This window comes from Podarcis muralis, chromosome 4 (assembly GCF_964188315.1).
Source record: "Podarcis muralis chromosome 4, rPodMur119.hap1.1, whole genome shotgun sequence".
Lineage (NCBI taxonomy): Eukaryota > Metazoa > Chordata > Lepidosauria > Squamata > Lacertidae > Podarcis > Podarcis muralis.
The window spans coordinates 76214256-76232414 of NC_135658.1; the positions used below are offsets into that span (position 1 = coordinate 76214256).

General features: G+C 43.1%; 1 protein-coding gene and 1 long non-coding RNA gene across 2 annotated transcripts in view; one reads left to right on the plus strand and one right to left on the minus strand.

Moving 5' to 3' along the window:
• The window catches only part of SLC9A2 (solute carrier family 9 member A2), a 29419-nt gene extending 12912 nt beyond the window's left edge, over positions 1-16507 (plus strand). The window contains exons 4-12 of the mRNA XM_028727948.2: positions 515-732; positions 2396-2598; positions 4166-4255; positions 5614-5684; positions 7265-7426; positions 9270-9375; positions 11535-11660; positions 11997-12087; positions 15478-16507. Of these exons, the coding sequence (XP_028583781.2) occupies positions 515-732; positions 2396-2598; positions 4166-4255; positions 5614-5684; positions 7265-7426; positions 9270-9375; positions 11535-11660; positions 11997-12087; positions 15478-15803 (1393 nt within the window). The 3' untranslated portion in view covers positions 15804-16507. The remainder of the gene's footprint in view (positions 1-514; positions 733-2395; positions 2599-4165; positions 4256-5613; positions 5685-7264; positions 7427-9269; positions 9376-11534; positions 11661-11996; positions 12088-15477) is intronic.
• A 147-nt stretch (positions 16508-16654) lies between these two features.
• On the minus strand, positions 16655-18032 carry LOC144327541 (uncharacterized). Its single transcript, XR_013392651.1, has 2 exons — positions 17933-18032; positions 16655-17661 (listed from the first exon to the last, which is right to left on the minus strand). It is a non-coding gene; the product is annotated as an uncharacterized LOC144327541 (long non-coding RNA).
• Between the last annotated feature and the right edge of the window lie 127 nt (positions 18033-18159).

The window sequence follows — 18159 nt, forward strand, 5'->3', positions numbered from 1 at the left end:
AGGTTTTTAAACTTCCTTGCATTTAAACATCAGTTGGTAATATGAAGTTATGCAAGAGACTTGCTGTTCAGGAACAGTGAAACAATGTCCCGTGACGCACACAGATCTCTCAGTCCCATTGAAGTCCACGCAGTTCCCTTGTATTTACTAACCCACACAATCAACCGACAGCATGATCCTATCAAATGTCTGGTTGGAAGGAAGCCCCAATGAGTTCAATTGGATGTACTCCAGTGTGTGTATAGGATTACAGCCTAAATTCTTGGAGCTCTTCCTTCCTGTTCTAGCTAAAGTTGGTTCCACCTTTCAGTCAATCGCTTTTTGAACCTCTCCATGTATTTAATGCTTCAATAGCAGCTAGATTGCTGAAATGGAAACTTAAGCAGAATTTTGCTAATCTGAGGAACCGCCTTAAAACCTTCCTGGAATAACAGGCTATGCTTTTTGCATTGGGCTGTGTAAGCTTTAATGTAAGTATTTTGGAAGCTGAATTAAAAGTTGCTTTCTTCTGCAGGATTACAGCTTGTGCTATGACCATGAGTAAATACGTGGAGGCAAATGTTTCTCAAAAGTCCTACACCACAATAAAGTACTTCATGAAGATGCTGAGCAGTGTCAGCGAGACCCTGATCTTTATTTTCATGGGCGTGTCCACAGTTGGAAAAAACCATGAGTGGAACTGGGCCTTTGTTTGCTTTACACTCCTGTTTTGTTTGATTTGGCGTGCACTAGGTAAGAGACACTTAAAACGGTATAGATTGCACTTCAACATACTTTACACCTGAAACATGCTTATCTTATATGGAGCAGTGTGCTTGACAGAAAAAAAGAATGAAAAGAAAGCTGCCATCAAGAGAAAAAGCAAAAACTGCTTGAAAGAAAGACATGTTCTGGACACGGAAGACTGTGGATCTCTCCAGACAATCCTTCAATGTTATTTCAAGTGCTAAAGTAAATCAGTCCGCCAGTCTATAAGCTATGTTTAGGGAAGCTTTTAATGTTTAATAGATTATTGTATTTTAATATTCTGTTGGGAGCCGCCCAGAGTGGCTGAGGAAACCCAGCCAGATGGGCTGGGTACTATTATTATTATTATTAATAATAATAATAATAATAATAATGTCAATTTGGTTGGGTTCTGTGCTTGGGAGTGGTGTGGTGTCTCACATTTCAATGGCAGCCCGTCCGCAACACCAAAATTCAGGGCCTCCTTCCACTTCTCCACTTCCATTCTGCATTATAGTTGCAGCGCCCCTGAAGGTTTGATTTGACCGAATCAGCTGGACTCCCGTAAATCCACCTCCATTGGTGGGAATGTTGCTGTTCATTTCAGGCAGTGAAATGTTTTGGACTGTCCCTGGTAGGGGAGCATAGCTGTCAACTTACAGATTTGAAAATAAGGGACCAGCAGCCTTGAAAATAAGGGACCAGCAGCCAAAATAAGGGACCTGCAGCCTCACCTGTTCCAGGCACTCCAGTCTTCCTGTCCTCCTGCAGTTTGGTCAAACTCATGCTGGTAGCTTCGAGAACACTGTCCAACCAACTTTGTAACCAGAGGTTCAACTGAATAGAATCTGAATCACATGCACCACAAGGCCTATGCAGCCTCAACTTAAGATGGCTCCCCGGCCTGGCTTTGCACTGCAAAGTTTGCAGCAGCACATGCAACAAAATGGCGTCCAGCATTCAAAAACCCCCTCAGCTTGCATTAACTAGCCACACACAAGGCATGCAAGCTCCACCCCCCAGTCGTTCTTAGACTTCTTATTGTGTGAGCAACACAGCCAAGCGACACAGTTGGAGCCTCCCTCCTCCCTGGCTGGCAGGGAGGGAGGGAGAAGAGCTGCTTCCTTTGAAATTTAAGGGACATCATTTAAGGGACATTTAAGGGACATCCATCAATAAGGGACAGCAGCGGGACATGGCGCTGGAATAAGGGACTGTCCCTTCAAATAAGGGACACTTGACAGCTATGTAGGGGAGCTATTTAAAATTCTTCCTCTTGATTTCGGTTATCATGATACTTCCATTAAGAAAGTGTCCTTGGTTCAACCCCCACCAACTACAGTGAGAAAACTCTCTCTCTCTCTCTCTCTCTCTCTCTGTGTGTGTGTGTGTGTGTGTGTGTGAGAGAGAGAGACAGACAGAGAGAGAGACAGAGAGAGAGAGAGAGAAAACGCTGTGCAGGAAGTGGGAAGAGAAGTGCAGGGACACTCAGGTTGCTTGTGCAACAGAAGCCCTTGGGAAAGTGTCACATGTAAATAAAACTTCTGCACCTCTTTGTCATATGACATAAAATGGAAGGGAACATTCCTACATTTATTTTGGAAACATTATTATATTTGTCTTAAATTTAAGGTTCGGAACCATGTTTGTCTTTCTATATTTTCCTTAGGAGTTTTTGCATTGACTCAAATTATTAATGTATTCCGGACAATTCCTATAACATTTAAGGACCAGTTTATTATTGCCTATGGAGGCCTCCGAGGAGCCATATGTTTCTCTCTTGTTTTCTTGCTTCCTTCTGCCGACTTCCCTAGAAAGAAGCTTTTCATTACCGCTGTTATTGTGGTGATATTCTTCACAGTCTTCATTCAGGTAAGAATATCCCTCTTTTGGGATGGGATTAAATAGTTATTTGCACTAAAACCTGCAAAGAGCCCAGTCAATGTTCCTACTACTTACCGGTATTTTGGCCATGGGACTAATATAGTATTGGCACTGACAGCCTGCAAGTAGACCAGTACCAATGCCATCTGAAACTTCTACTGGAATAAGTGAATTTACTCCCAAGAGTAATTTCTTCCTCTTGTCCTCCTAATGTCTTGTATGATCATATTTTACCTCTGTAATGAATATTCTGTAATTTGGAAGAGATATCTCCATAGCTGTCAACTTTTCCCTTTTTTGAAGGGTAATTCCCTTATTCCAAATAGGATTCCTCGCAAGAAAAGGGAAAAGTTGACAGCTATGGATATCTCACAGAAGGACTTATACACAACTTAGTAAATCATATTCTGAACTAGTTAACACATCTTGTCTACAGCTTTACAGGCAAATAGCGAAATCAGTTTTAAAAACAAAGATTGCAATTCGTGACTTGCCAGTAATATCTTCCTATATACATAAAAATGCAAGGCTGTCGTTATGCTGCAGTTCACGTGGCCGCCGGTAGGAGGCCACACCAGCTCCAGTGTGGTGGCAGTCTGTCAGGTGAAGCCGCAGTGTGGTTGGCAGGTGACTCAGGTGAACTGTTTCATGGAGGGGAGAGCTTCACAGAGCTTTTTGACAAACCGCTTTGTAAATTGGCTGTCTCCCTCTGTTAAACATGGCTGCAGCAACGTGTAATGGAGAAGGGAGGTGCTTCATTCACAAAAGGTGGGGTGACCTGAGAGGAGGGGGAGGGGAGGTTTGGCTGAGCTGCGATGAGGTGGGTGAGGTGTAAAGGGAGAAGGGTTTGGCCATGTGTGGAGGAATCGGAACGAGCCGGGGTGGCAGCCTCTAGTCATTTATAAATTTGACCCAATGCATTTTACAGCTTGTTGACTACCAACCTCATTTTATCCGGAAATGTAGTGGTTCACAGAGAACATACTTTGCTTTTTGCCCTGTTAATACCACAGATAGAAATCTAGGAAGCTAGCTTATTCCAGAGCTGTGTATACACCACACATTTCAAGTACCTCCCATCAGAATCCTGGCCACATTTGTTTACTCCTCATAGAGCTATAATTCTCAGCGCTCTTAACAAAATACAGTTCCCAGGATTCTTGGGGAACTGTACATATATGCAGCTCCAGGTCAGACTGGTTCTCCACCTAGTCCAGCATGGTTTTTTGTGAAAGACAACAGATCTCTAGGGCCAAGGACAGTTTTCCACAATCACCTACCACCTATATTTCTTGGGCATCTAGATTCAGACATCAGCAGTAGATCTTTACAGTCTGTGCTGTCTGGTTTCGAAAATAAGAAAAAGAAAGAAAACCAGGTACATTTTGGGGGACTTTATTGTGCTGTTATCTGAGGCAACATGCAACTGTTCTACTGCTTCTGAACATTCATTTACCAAGCTACACGCTGAACAGAATATGAGAGTGACACAGTGGAAAGGAAATTTTAGGGCTGATGTGATTTTCATGCTTGTTTTTGTGTTTCCTGAAAACAGGGAATAACAATTCGTCCACTGGTGGAATTTCTGGATGTTAAAAGAGCAAATAAGAAGCAACCAGCTGTTAGCGAGGAAATTTATTGTCGGGTATGTTGGAGTTTTGGGTGTACAACATGTGCTGAATGTTTCTTCTTTGGTGGGAAATAATGTGCCATTTATAACATGTGCTTTTGTTACATAAATTAATTCATTTTGGTACTGCATGTGTCACATACCAGTGTGTCTTTGAGTTCATGAGCACCTTTTCAGCCTGCAGTTCTGGCCTAGTGTCTCGTATCACATTTTCCCCCCTACTGGCAATCTTAAGATAGTGACTTTAAAACACACTAGTTTGACACAACAATTTAATTCAGTTTAACCTTTATAGCTCAGTCCTTCATGTTTGCTTGGAAGTACGTTTCAGCTGAGCTCACTGGTTGTTAACTCCTAAGTAAGTATTGAAGCTCAGTTAAATTCTGCACATAATGACAGCAGGGGTGTGTTCTACTCTTTATAGACACAGCTGTGCACATGTGGTTCAGGGCAAGCTGCTTACTTCGCTTCCCTCTTTCCCCTGGAACTGAGCTACTGGTATACCAGGATGCTGGAGAAGAGAAGTATGGCTTCTGATACATAGATGAGACATGCACATGCCACCCTTTGAAACTGGTTAGGTGCAGTGTGTGATAGTAAAGGTAAAAGGTAAAGGACCCCTGAACGGTTAAGTACAGTCAAAGGCGACTCTGGGGTTTCGGTGCTCCTCTAGCTTTCAGGCCGAGGGAGCCGGTGTTTGTCCACAGACAGCTTTCCAGGTCATGTGGCCAGCATGACTAAACTGCTTCGGGCACAATGGAACACCATGATGGAAACCAGAGCACACAGAAACACCATTTACCTTCCTGCCACAGCAGTACCTATTTATCTACTTGCATTGGCATGCTTTCGAACTGCTAGGTTGGCAGGAGCTGGGACAGAGCAACAGGAGCTCACCCCGTTGCTTGGATTCGAACTGCCAACCTTCCGATCAGCAAGCCCAAGAGGCTCAGTGGTTTAGACCACAGCGGTCCCCTCTCCCCTGTGCGATAGTGGCCAAGGGTTAAGTAGGGTGATATGGTTGCATGCACACCATACATTTAAAGTACATGTCTTTCCCCAAAGACTCCTGGGAACTGTAGCTTATATGTCTCAGCACTCTTAACAGACTGCAGTTCCCAGAATTCTTTGGGGTAAGCCATATACTTTTAATGTATGGTGTAAATATAAATTTAGAGAGAAGAAAGAAATACCATTTTCTCTCAGCTATTGTGTTCTTGTAACTGGGTCATTAGGTTACAATTGTGGAATGACTTCAAGAGTAGCTTAGATAAACAATATTTATATTGGTTGAAATTTTCCTCAGTGATTGCATGTGGCTTAAGTCTGTGGCACATACAAAAGCAAGTGATGAGTCTGTTTCCACATTTTAGTTCTTTGATCACGTGAAAGCTGGAATTGAAGATGTGTGTGGACACTGGAGTCACAACTTTTGGAGAGATAAGTAAGTAGTGTACTGAAACATTAGTGGAGTGGGGGGAAAGTGAGAAGCCCAGCTTGATTCCTCAGTTCAATAATTACATTCAGAAATCTACCAATGATTTTTATAAAGCATTATTTTGTGTGGCTTTGTGGATGAGATGATTTTAGCAAACCTGAATACTGATATATAATTAGTTTAAGCATTTGTACTCATCAAACTACATGAATTAAAAACCTGACTTTATTTCAAAAACCCTACATTCAAAAGGCAAGTGTTTGTTAATATTCATGAGGTAATCTGCTGGGACTTTGGTTTAGCTATTGGACCATTCTAGTTCAAATGTGTTGTTATGAAGTGCATAGTTTGTGTCCAAACCTGCAGTTCTTCCATGTATACCTGACACTCCTTTTTTGGATCTTTTGACTTTGTGGCCCGAGTGTGTCTGAGTGTTTCATGGAGTCAAAGAATACCACTCAGTATCATTACCTGTTATTGGAATAACATAGAATTAGCATATTTCTTAAAAAGGTGTTAAGCAGGACTCAAACTTTCATAAACAGCACAGTATCACTAGCCTTAACCCCTAATGATTCAAGCTGCCCATTCAATCAGCATCCATACAGGTACATGGGAAAGTTAGGATGCGGGAAAATTGGTCAGAGAATGTCTCTCTGTGTGTAGGGTAGCTGAGGCTAGAAGAAGCTTGTGGGTTGGACGATAGAGGCAGGGGGAAGAGAGAGGACGAGAGCAAGCGGTTAGCTGCCTAGGAATGTGAAAGGGCGAGGGGTTGACTTAATACCTGAGAAAAGGTGGCTTATAAAGGAGACATGGAAGGGAATGAAAAGTCTGACAGCTGAGGGACTTGCCAGGAAACAGAGTATGTGATACCTATCTTTTACTTCTGTGAAGCTGGAGTTTGATGGAAAGGAAATAGCATGGAGGCCCTTCCACACCAGGAAAAATCGCTAGAGGCGTAAGAAAGAGAGAGACTAACAAAGACTAACAACCCCCCTTTCCTTTCTCATTGAAGACAGGATCCGTGCTACACCTGGATTAAGAGGTTGTCCAGGCTTCCTCAACCTCGGTTCTCCAGATGTTTTTGGCCTACAACTCCCATGATCCCTAGCTAGCAGGACCAGTAGTCAGGGATGCTGGGAATTGTAGTCTCAAAACATCTGGAGGGCTGACGTTGAGGAAGCCTGGTCTTGTCCCTTCCTGGGCTAAAAAACAGAAGGTGAAAATTAACAGTAACTGGGACCATCTCCTTCGGTTACTTCTAAGCTGGGAATTTTCCAATTTGCCAGGCAGTTCCAAAAAGGAGCAGAGGAAGCAAAAGGATTAAGCTGGAAACTATAACAGTAGGCATCACTCAGGGGTGCTGACTGTGTGTGTCACATAGGAAGCATTTCAGAGTATGTCTTCCACCTGTCTTTTGGTTATAGCTCAGGCTGCTCCTAGTCCTGCCTGTGAGCAGAATTTTGGCTGCCATTCCCTGCGCAGGCTATCCATATCAAAAACTGAAAGTTGACCTTGTAACAGTGTTTAGAAGACACTGCAGCATTTTAGAATTTAATCTGCAGCATTGCTTCTGATCCTCACAGGTTTATAAAGTTTGACAAGAAATACTTGCGAAGGCTTCTGATTAGGGAAAGTGAGCCTAAATCAAGTATAGTTTCCCTGTACAAGAAACTTGAAATAAAGCATGCGATAGAGATGGCAGAGTGTGGAATGATAAGTACAGTACCATCGCTGGCTTCTATAAGGTAAGTTGAGGGCAGTAGGGTGCAATATCATTGCTAGTTTGAATCCTGACTATGTTGCATTTTGCATCCTGACTATGTGCATTCTACAGTTGCCACATCGTAGCCAAAAGTGCCAAATCGTAGCCAAAAGTGAATTAAACAGTATTTTCTACATCTAGGATTAACTAGTCTGTATATTTCAAAGAACTGTGTTGTGTCCAAAACATTAAAAAAATCCAGATGACTTGCAATAGAAAAAACAGCTTACAATTAAAAAAAACAGCTTATTAAAGCTAAATACAACAATGGCAATACAATATATGGAACCAACACCAAGAATAAAACACTTAAAATGCCTTGGATTTTTTTTTGGGTTGTTGTTGTTGTTGTTATTATTATTATTATTATTTGGTGCTATAATGACAATAAAGAAACTGGCATGTGAACTTCTCCCAGCAGAACATTCCATGACCAAGGTGCCACCACTGAAAAGGCCCCAAAACCTGTTGTATCTACCCATTGTATCCACAAAAGTGGAGGCACTACAAAAAAGGCTTTTAATAATGTTATTAGTGAATGGGCAAACTCAATGAGAGTTCAGTTGGTAAATTAATCAACCAGAGCTGCAACCTCTATACCCACTTACCTGGAATAAGTAAGCCCCATTGAACTTACTTGAACTTTCTTCTGAGTTGAAATACACAGGATTTTTGATCAGACATATAAGATGTAATCCTACACACACTTAGCTGGGAGTAAAGTCCATTCAACTCAATGGATCTTGCTCCTGAGGCCCATGATTGTGCCATCTTACTTAATACTGTCTAGACTCTAGACTGACTAGCAGTAGCTTTCCTGGTTTTCAGACTGGCGTGTCACCCAGCCCTAACTGGAGATTTCAGGAACTGAGTATCAGACCTACTGCAGATACTCAACCAGTAAACTACAGCCCTTAAACAAGCAACCTGTGCTACTGTAATATGGAATGGCAACTGACATCTTGAAGATAGTTTTTCCTTCTAACAATTAATGCATGCTCTTTACTGTGAGCTGCCATGAGCTTTTCTTACACTGAAATTCCTTGCTGTCTGATGTTTTCAAGTTTTCAAAGCAATCTACAGTCGGTTGACATACCCACCAGTAACAAATGTGAACAAAATTCTATCTTGGTTACATTTAAAAGAACCCGTGGCTCAGTCCTATTTGGGATTTTGCTAGAATTCTATTTGTGTACTTGCATATATCTTGAAATTGTTTGAAATGTAATAGCTATAGTTAGACCAGCCGGGACTTTTGTTATAGAAATTGTAAGGATAGGCATTCCCTGCCCTCCCAGCACCCCATTTATGGAGAAATGTGAGTAGCAGTGAAATTCTGTATACTCAGAAGGCCTGAGTCCAGTGGCAATTACTTCCAGGTAGCTGTGGCCTTGGGACACGGGTGGCGCTGTGGGTTAAACCACAGAGCCTAGGACTTGCTGATCAGAAGGTTGGCGATTCGAATCCCCGCGATGGGGTGAGCTACCGTTGCTACCTGCTCCTGCCAACCTAGCAGTTCGAAAGCAGGTCAAAGTGCAAATAGATAAATAGGTACCGCTCCGGCGGGAAAGTAAACGGCGTTTCCGTGCTCTGCTCTAGTTCACCAGAAGTGGCTTAGTCATGCTGGCCACATGACCTGGAAGCTGTCTGCGGACAAACGCTGGCTCCCTCGGCATATAGAGCGAGATGAGCGCCGCAACCCCAGAGTCGGTCACGACTGGACGTAATGGTCAGGGGTCCCTTTACCTTTACCTAGCTGTGGCCTTATTTATAGTAGTGCAAGTTATTACATATTTTCCTTTATATTTTGTTTCACCTTCTTACAGTGAACTTAAAGAAGAAGAAGAAGAAGAAATAAGACCTTCCTATCCTGCCAAGATGGATGACATAAGATACATTTTAACAAAAAATCTCTATCAGATACGGCAAAGAGTAAGTAGAATACAGCATTAATGGAACACCCCGTGGTGAATGTATCTAGTTTCTCAGCTGGCAATGTTTTTTCCTCCCTTAATAAAATCACCAGGATGCCATCCTAAGCAAACTTACTTGGAAGCCATTTCCATTAAAATCAGTGGGACTCGCCTCTGGGAAAATGTATTTAGGATTAGTGTATGGGAAAGCTGATAAATAAACATGGTAAAGACAAAGAAGTATGAGAAGTTGTACTCCAGGCTTTATAAAATGTCTTAAGAAGAGGAGTTTGTGACGGTTTTCTAGAACACAAAGATGTGCCACTCAACACTAGGCACGGGCATAAATTCTGAATATTCTGAGCTACACACGCACACAAACACACACTTAATACATACACAGATTTAAGGTGCTGTGCATAGGTGAGTTTCACAGTAGCTTAAAATAGTTCCTTCTCCGCTGGTCGTTAAGAGAACCCTGTGCGGCCGACCTCTATGTAAATAGGATGTTGAAGCTTATTGTAGCTGTTAATGTTCACGATCCTATTGTTTAAGCTGGAATTGATCACCCAGGGTTTCTGATGATTAAATATAACTCCACATAATGTATTCCACTGCATTTTACAGTGGACCCTCCGGATACGAATTAAATTCGTTCCGGGGGTCCATCCGCAACCTGAAAAGTCTGAAGGCAGAGGTGCTGCTTCTGCATACGCACGATTGAGCACTTCCACCCATGTGTGTGGCGCACAGAGCGCTTTTGCGCATGCGCACGCAGCAAAGCCCAGAAGTATACACTTCCGGGTTTGCCGCGTTCGTAACCCGAAAGTTACGTATCCAGAACGGTACGTAACTAGAGGGTCCACTGTACTGTGTGATAATATAGAAATGTCTAAATGGGCCATCTCTTTCACATTCCTGTTTGTACGATGCCCGTAATGGCGTCTGTCCTTAAAATCTTTATAGACATAGATCCCATCAAAGCAGGGAATTTATATTTTTGAAGGAGAGCAAACATTTAAAAAATGAAGAATTATGTCCAATGGTTTAGTGCATGGGTAGGCAGACTAACGTCTGGGAGCTGGATCTGGCCTTCTAAATCTGGCCCGCGGATGGTCTTTTTACATGAGTAGAATGTGTCCTTTTATTTAAAACACATCTCTGAGTTATTTGTGGGGCCTGCCTGGTGTTTTTATATGAGTAGAATGTGTGCTTTTATTTAAGATGCACCTCTGGGTTATTTGTGGGACATAGGAATTCGTTCATTTCTCTCTCCCCCCCCCAATATAGTCCGGCCCCCCACAAGGTCTGAGGGACAGTGGACTGGCCCCCTGCTGAAAAATTTTGCTGACCCCTGGTTTATTGCAAGTGAAAAGTAGCCTGTTCAGCTGATCTTTCTATCCTCTTCCTCCGTCTCTTTCTTGCCATCCTTGCAACCTCTGAAAGCCTTCTCCAGAGGATTGGGGATCCTCCTGAACAGGAGGGGGAGTCCTGTGGGGCTCCAGGGCAAGAGGGAAATCACCCAGAATGGGGTAGAGGAATATTGCAGTTGTATAAATGTTATGAACATGACTTGCAATGCTTAAAATTCTTATTTCTTGCATGCATAACAACCAAACAACAACCAAAAGGTCCAAAGGTTGAACAAGCATTAAATTACACACCTTGGTTGCATATAATTCATTGTAAACATTATGCTAGTTTGAGTGTTGTTTGTGAGATTTCTTAAAGCACTGAATTATAGCTAGTTTGCAGCCCTGTACCACTCATGGTAGGGATGCAGGTGGCGCTGTGGGTTAAACCACAGAGCCTAGGACTTGCCGATCAGAAGGTCACCGGTTCGAATCCCTGCGACAGGGTGAGCTCCCGTTGCTCGGTCCCTGCTCCTGCCAACCTAGCAGTTCGAAAGCACGTCAAAGTGCAAGTAGATAAATAGGTACCGCTCCGGCGGGAAGGTAAACGGCGTTTCCGTGCACTGCTCTGGTTCGCCAGAAGCAGCTTAGTCATGCTGGCCACATAACTCGGAAGCTGTACGCCGGCTCCCTCGGCCAATAAAGCGAGAAGAGCGCCGCAACCCCAGAGTTGGCCACGACTGTACCTAGTGGTCAGGGGTCCCTTTACCTTTACCTTTTACCACTTATGGCATTAATATGGCCGTTGCTTTTATTCTCGTTTCAGACTCCATCATACAACAGATACAGTCTTGCTGAAGATGCAAGCGAAAAGCAGGCAAAAGAAATTTTGATTCGTCGCCGACACAGCCTGAGGGAGACCGTGAAGAGGGGCAGCAGCTTGTCAAGACAGGTACCTGTATAACACAGAACCGTTGAATTGTAGAGTTGGAAGGGACCACAGGGGTCATCTAGTCTAGCCCCCTGCAATGCAGGACTCTTTTGCCCAACGTGGAGCTCAAACCCACGACCCTGAGTTTAAGAGTCTCATGCTCTACCAACTGATCCATCAGAGTTTGCACAAGGGAGTTGAAAAAATAACGGCCCCATCACAACTCACAGTGTAATATGTATTTTACACTCTTGCACTTGTCCCCAGGTACAAAATGTATCAGAAGCTGCCGTAATACTAATCATGCATATATTTCACTTTGCTTGTACAGAACACATTTCATGTTTCTTTCTGCAGGTGGCAGCCAAACCACCCCGTTATCTGTCACTGCCTAAAAACACTAAACTCCCCGAGAGAGTACGGAAAAGAAATCAATCTTCTTATAAAGGTAATACAGTTTCTGAGTAAAAAGAAGAGTGAATTTGGCTTTAGTTTTGTTTCGTTAATGAAGTGGTTACCTGGAAATCAAGCAAATGTGCCAGAGAGGATCGTGGGTTATTTCCATACTTTCCAAGAGAACTGCTACTCTCTGTGCAAATAGGTCCATTTCTTTCACTTGCCAAGAAGGTGCTCTTGGTGATTTTGTGTGTATTGGTGCATGCGATTGCATGTATGCTTTGTGTATATAGTATGTTTGTATATACTCAAGGGATAGCATGGTAGCCATTGGGATGGCAGCTGCTTACCTGCTCAGATGAGAGACCAACAGTGGCAAGGAGCAGCAACTGCTGCTGCCTGCATTCTATCTAGAGAAAAAGGGAGAGGAAGGAAGGAGTCACTAGCAGGGCAGTGCACCTAGCAGGAAGGGGCGTTATCTGGCTGAAGCCCCAGCCCTGGAAAGGGGTATAATGGAGCCATATTTGCCTCTACGGCACACCCCTATCCTTTAGGCCTTATATTGTAGATCTTATCTCCACAAAAACCTACCAAACTTGTTTGGCCAGGGACAAAAGCGGAACATGGGATGAAGTGGCTCTATCACTGCACCTTTAATTTTCAGGGAGGGGGAAAGAAAACTTACTGTCCTCCTCTGACTTTATAGCCCTAGGCCCAGATCCAAAGCTACTTTAGACACACCCAAAGGCTTGAACGTACAGTACCATTCTTGGCTTTCCTCCTTTGCGCTGTAGATTCCCAGCCATGAACTGCTTTGGAACGGCTCCATTGTTGCCAAAGCAGTCAGGGAGGTGCCTGCTTGTAGAACCACAAGCCCAAAGGCCCAGGGTGTGAGGAGCTAGTTGTGTGATTCTTTGGATCTCAGCCATCGATTCACCACAATGTTGCGTTCCCAACAGCACTGCGTTGTGTATTCACCTGTTCCTTTCATACCCTCTGCTTTAAACGGAACATCTTTTACTCAGCACACGCACGTGAAGGAAAAATAATAAACAAATAAATTGCTATGTGAACATCAGGTTCAAGCAAATGGCAACAACTTTTGAATGGTTGCTGTGGTGACTAGGACACTTAGCCAGATTTTCATCAGATTCTTGCAACTGTGTCTCATGTCTTAGACTCTTAAGACCACGGGTAGGCAAACTAAGGCCTGGGGCCGGCCCATTCACCTTCTAAATCCGGCCTGCAGACGGTCTGGGAATCAGCGTGTTTTTACATGAGTAGAATGTGTGCTTTTATTTAAAATGCATCTCTGGGTTATTTGTGGGGCATAGGAATTCATTCATTATTATTTCTTTTCAAAATATAGTCCGGCCCCCTACAAGGTCTGAGGGACAGTGGGCCGGCCCCCTGCTGAAAAAGTTTGCTGACCCCTGCTTAAGATCTTGCTTGTTAGCTCCATGCCTTTGCAAAACAGCTTTTTTCATCTCAAAAGTCTGTCCTAAGATGTCATGTTCTCTCTCTGGAACAGGAAAACAACGACAGTGCTGTTGTTTATCTGCCTGTTGTGATTTCCCAAGCTTCATCATTATCATCATCATTTATTTATTTTTATGCCGCCCATCTGACTGGGTTGCCCCAGCCACTCTAGGTGACTTACAACAAATTAAAACATCAAACACAGTAAAACATTGAACACTAAAAACTCCCCTATACAATCATCACCACCCAATGTTTTCTGTGTTTTTTCTTAGACCTGAAGTTTGGCAATTCTTTTTCCGCACAATGCAATTGCAGCACCAGCCTGTCCAGTGTGGGCAGGCAAATATAACATCTTCGGGCTTCTGTGCCTTTGATTTAATATCTCCTGTTTGCAGGTCCAGGGACGCGGACTTATAAAAAATATTGGGGGGGCCCGGGAAAGCTCATGAATAATAAATAAGCTCATGAATATGCAAATAAAGTGGCGCCGCCTCCTCGTGAGCGAATAGGGGAGAGCGTGCTGCGCCTATTAATCAGCTCCAAAGGAAATTGGGTGGAGCTTTTGCTCGGGAGGGAGGGCAGGAGGCATGCAGCCCGCCCCTCCCTGTGCATTTTGGGCTGGGGGAGGGGCGGCGATGGCGCTCTGCTGGAGGGGTGCCGGAGATTATTGGGGGGGCGGAGCCCCCCCAAACGAATTTTTGAGGGGGCTCGGGCCCCCTCAAGCCCCATGGAGTCGGCGCCTATGTGCAGGTCTAACCTTGCAACTGCTTCCCCTGCAGAGAATTCCTTACAGATAGCTTTAAAAATCATGTAACTCTTATTTAAAAGTAAATAAGCACTCAATTCCAATGCACCATCAGTGTTTCCCAAACTTGGGTCTTCTGCTGTTGTTTTTGGACTACAATTCCCATCATCCCTGACCACTGGTCCTGCGACCTCTCACTTGAGAGGAGAGAACATCAACAACTTTTCTGTCTGGATTTTCACTGTTTGAAATATGGCAACCCTAGCATAGGCAGCTTTGGGTAGGTAGCCTGTGCAATTTTCGCTACAGAGCTGGGGAATAATGTGGTATGTTTCCCAAAGTTACTTTGCTGGGGTGGTAAAAAACCTCTGTGAAATGTCCTTCTCCCATCATTTTTCTGTACTGAGACTGACTGTGCCCTCATGTGGTAAGACTTGGTATTAGCAGTGGCAGCATGAACTCTCATTTTCATTAGACCGGCCTCCCCCCCCCCCCCCCTGCTGCGACAAACTTTAAATTCCAAATAAAAACTTGCTGGCAAAAAATGACAGTGTAAGGATGCTTTTGGCGATGGCAGGAAGCTGGACCATAGGTAACAAAATCCACCACAGATTTAGGAAACTAGTAATACATTAGCACCTGGGCACTCTTCCTTGCATGATTAAATACATGATGTGTGGGGAAGGATAGTGGGAACTCACTTTGTTGCTGCCCCCAATCTACATATGGGGGAGCAGATATGTGTAGGAGGGCACTTGCTTTATGCAAGTACAGTGGTACCTCAGGTTACAGACACTTCAGGTTACAGACGCTTCAGGTTAGTCTTCGCTAACCCAGAAATAATACCTTGGGTTAAGAACTTTGCTTCAGGATGAGAAAAGAAATCATGTGGCGGTGGCAGTGGGAGGCCCCATTAGCTAAAGTAGTACCTCAGGTTAAGAACAGTTTCAGGTTAAGAACGGACCTCCAGAATGAATTAAGTTCTTAACCTGAGGTACCACTGTATTATTTTCCCTTACCCCACGGCGTGGAACCGTGATTGCACCGGAAAGCATAACTCTGCTCTCCCGATTCATTGTTAATGGTGTTAGAGAAACCACCCAAACAGGGCCATCGTTACATCATGGTACTTTGCGTAGCATGCTGAGATTTTGTTTGTCTCCATTTTTTCTTCTTCCCGTGATGCATATATTTTTATATACTTTTAATTTACAGTAACGGACGACAGCGATTCTGAATCTGATCAAAGCACAGTGCTGAATTTGAAATCCCAAGCAGGAAAAATTCTGAGAGACCAGAGGCTTCGACAGCAGCAGTGTAGGATGGAATGGAAAAACGAAACGGAGAGGAACAACAGAGAGACAGCAAGCCAGGGAAACAGAGGCTTCAGACAACCACTTTTGCCAAGGCCAGCATTTGGCGCACTGAACGAGGAAGAGTCAGCGGAAGATGAGGGACCCACCAAACCACTCCCACCGCCTCGTTTAATCCGACAGGCTTCAAAAAGGCCTAGTGATAAATCCGAGAATAAACCATATTGAAAGCAGCTAAATGGAGCCATTAACAATGAACAGCAGAGGGAGGCACTTTAAACTGGACAGATGGAGCCATTTAAGGTCATGGGTACTGGTTGGGGATGGGAGAGAAAGAAATCATGTTCTTTCACTATGTGGAAAAAAACATCTTCACCTTCTGTGGAACCAAATAATGCAACTATTTTGTTTTATATTTTGTTTTTAAACTTCTGCGATGAAGATAAGTTTTATCAGTTAGATACAGTACTTTTGAATGTAAATTGTGTTTTGTGTGTTTGCCAGTGGCAGGTTTGCAGTATAAGTTGCACTAAGAAATTGCACAATGCACTTCTTTTTAAAAGAATTCATCCTCAGAAAGCAATTCTAAGAGTGCCTGATGCACTGAAACACAATTAGGTGTTGCAAACTGTGAAACTGAACAAATGCAGAAGATTAAGGCCGCAGTACAGCCTTTATCATTTTGCCCATGCAATATGGAAGTTGCTTCTGAAACCCAAATTCTAACGCTATGTAAAGATGTAAATGGAAAAGCTTTTGTTTCTATTGCCATGCTTTTTACTGTAATAGAGAAGTGGTATGAGAATATACTGCTCTTATGCATTGTCAGAAATGCCCCTCTACTTGATAATTCCAACAACTCTTTGGATTTAGTTGTTGAAACTTATCACTTGAAGTATATTAATTTATAAATATATATGCACTTTTCTGGAGCATTTTGTCATTTTTGTCTTAAACCTACAAAGTTTGAACAAATAAGTAAATGAGCTCATGACTGGATAGTCACCTCAATACGTTGTTTTCAGTCCAAAATTGTTTCGTTTATTGACTTCAAAATTGAATTTGATCCTCTCAGTAGGTTTTATGGATCTGGATTTTATTTCACGGAAATTTGCTTAATAAATGAAAAGGATATATATACAGAATGGCAGTGTGAAATGAAGCATAAATTGGATTGAGCTATAAAAAATATGATTTTAACAAACATTTCCCAAGCAGTTCTAATAGCATAATACATCTTTATTTGGTGGTAAAATGGCTAGTTTCTTTCCTGGGTTTGTGCTGCAGTAAGTTTACGGATGCTTTGAAAGCAGAACTGCCGAAGTAATAACTAATCTCTAGTGCCATCTGTTGGAAGATATAAAACACAACTTTCTTTTCAGTTTGCTCTGTACCAACACAGAATACTCCATGTTTATACAAAAGTATCAATCATCAGCTAACGGTGATTAAAAGCTCTGTGAGAAGAGTTGATTGTTTGGAGACAGAGTCCTATACATACTTACCTTGGAGTAAGCCCCATTGAAGATTGCAGAGTAATGTGGGTAGTTTATGCCTCGCATAACAAACTAATATTTGAGGAACTAGGCAGTGACAAAGTGAGGAAGTCCAAACTCTATACATGTGATGTAACTATTGTTTATCATTTAGTACAAAAATGTTTAAGTGATTTATAACGTAGCTAAACTACAAGGCTTGCCACCACCACAGGACTCTCGACACAATCACCTCAAACAGCCTTAGGAGTGGTTGGTAATGGTGTGAAAACTCCAATTGATAATCCATATAGCAAGTTGTTCTACACGTGCCCTTTTAAAATGTGGGGTTTTTTTGGGGGGTGTTATTGGGTTGTTGTTTTTATTTTGATTATATATTTTTTGTGGTTTTATATTTTGATTTTGTTCTGTGAACCACTCTGAGACCTCCGGGTATAAGGTGGTATATAAATTCAATTATTATTATTATTAATAGTGTAAACACTTCACAAGTGTAAATACTCAGCACATGGAAGCTGTTTGGAACAGCCTCTGTGTGGGATGTGCAATTTATAGACCAGCAATTATTTTGGCTAGAATAATGAGCAAACCTAGCAGTTCGAGAGCCAGTGTGGTGTAGTGGTTAAGAGCGGTAGTCTCGTAATCTGGTTAACCGGGTTCGCGACTCTGCTCCTCCACATGCAGCAGCTGGGTGACCTTGGGCCAGTCAAACTTCTTTGAAGTCTCTCAGCCCCACTCACCTCACAGAGTGTTTGTTGTGGGGGAGGAAGGGAAAGGAGAATGCTAGCCGCTTTGAGACTCCTTAAAGGGAGTGAAAGGTGGGATATCAAATCCAAACTCTTCGAAAGCACTCCTGCCAACCTAGCAGTTCGAAAGCACGTCAAAATGCAAGTAGATAAATAGGTACCACTCTGGTGGGAAGGTAAACGGCGTTTCCGTGCGCTGCTCTAGTTCACCAGAACTTAGTCATGCTGGCCACATGACCCGGAAGCTGTCTGCGGACAAACGCCAGCTCCCTCGGCCAATAAAGCGAGATGAGCGCCGCAACCCCAGAGTCGGTCACGACTGGACCTAATGGTCAGGGGTCC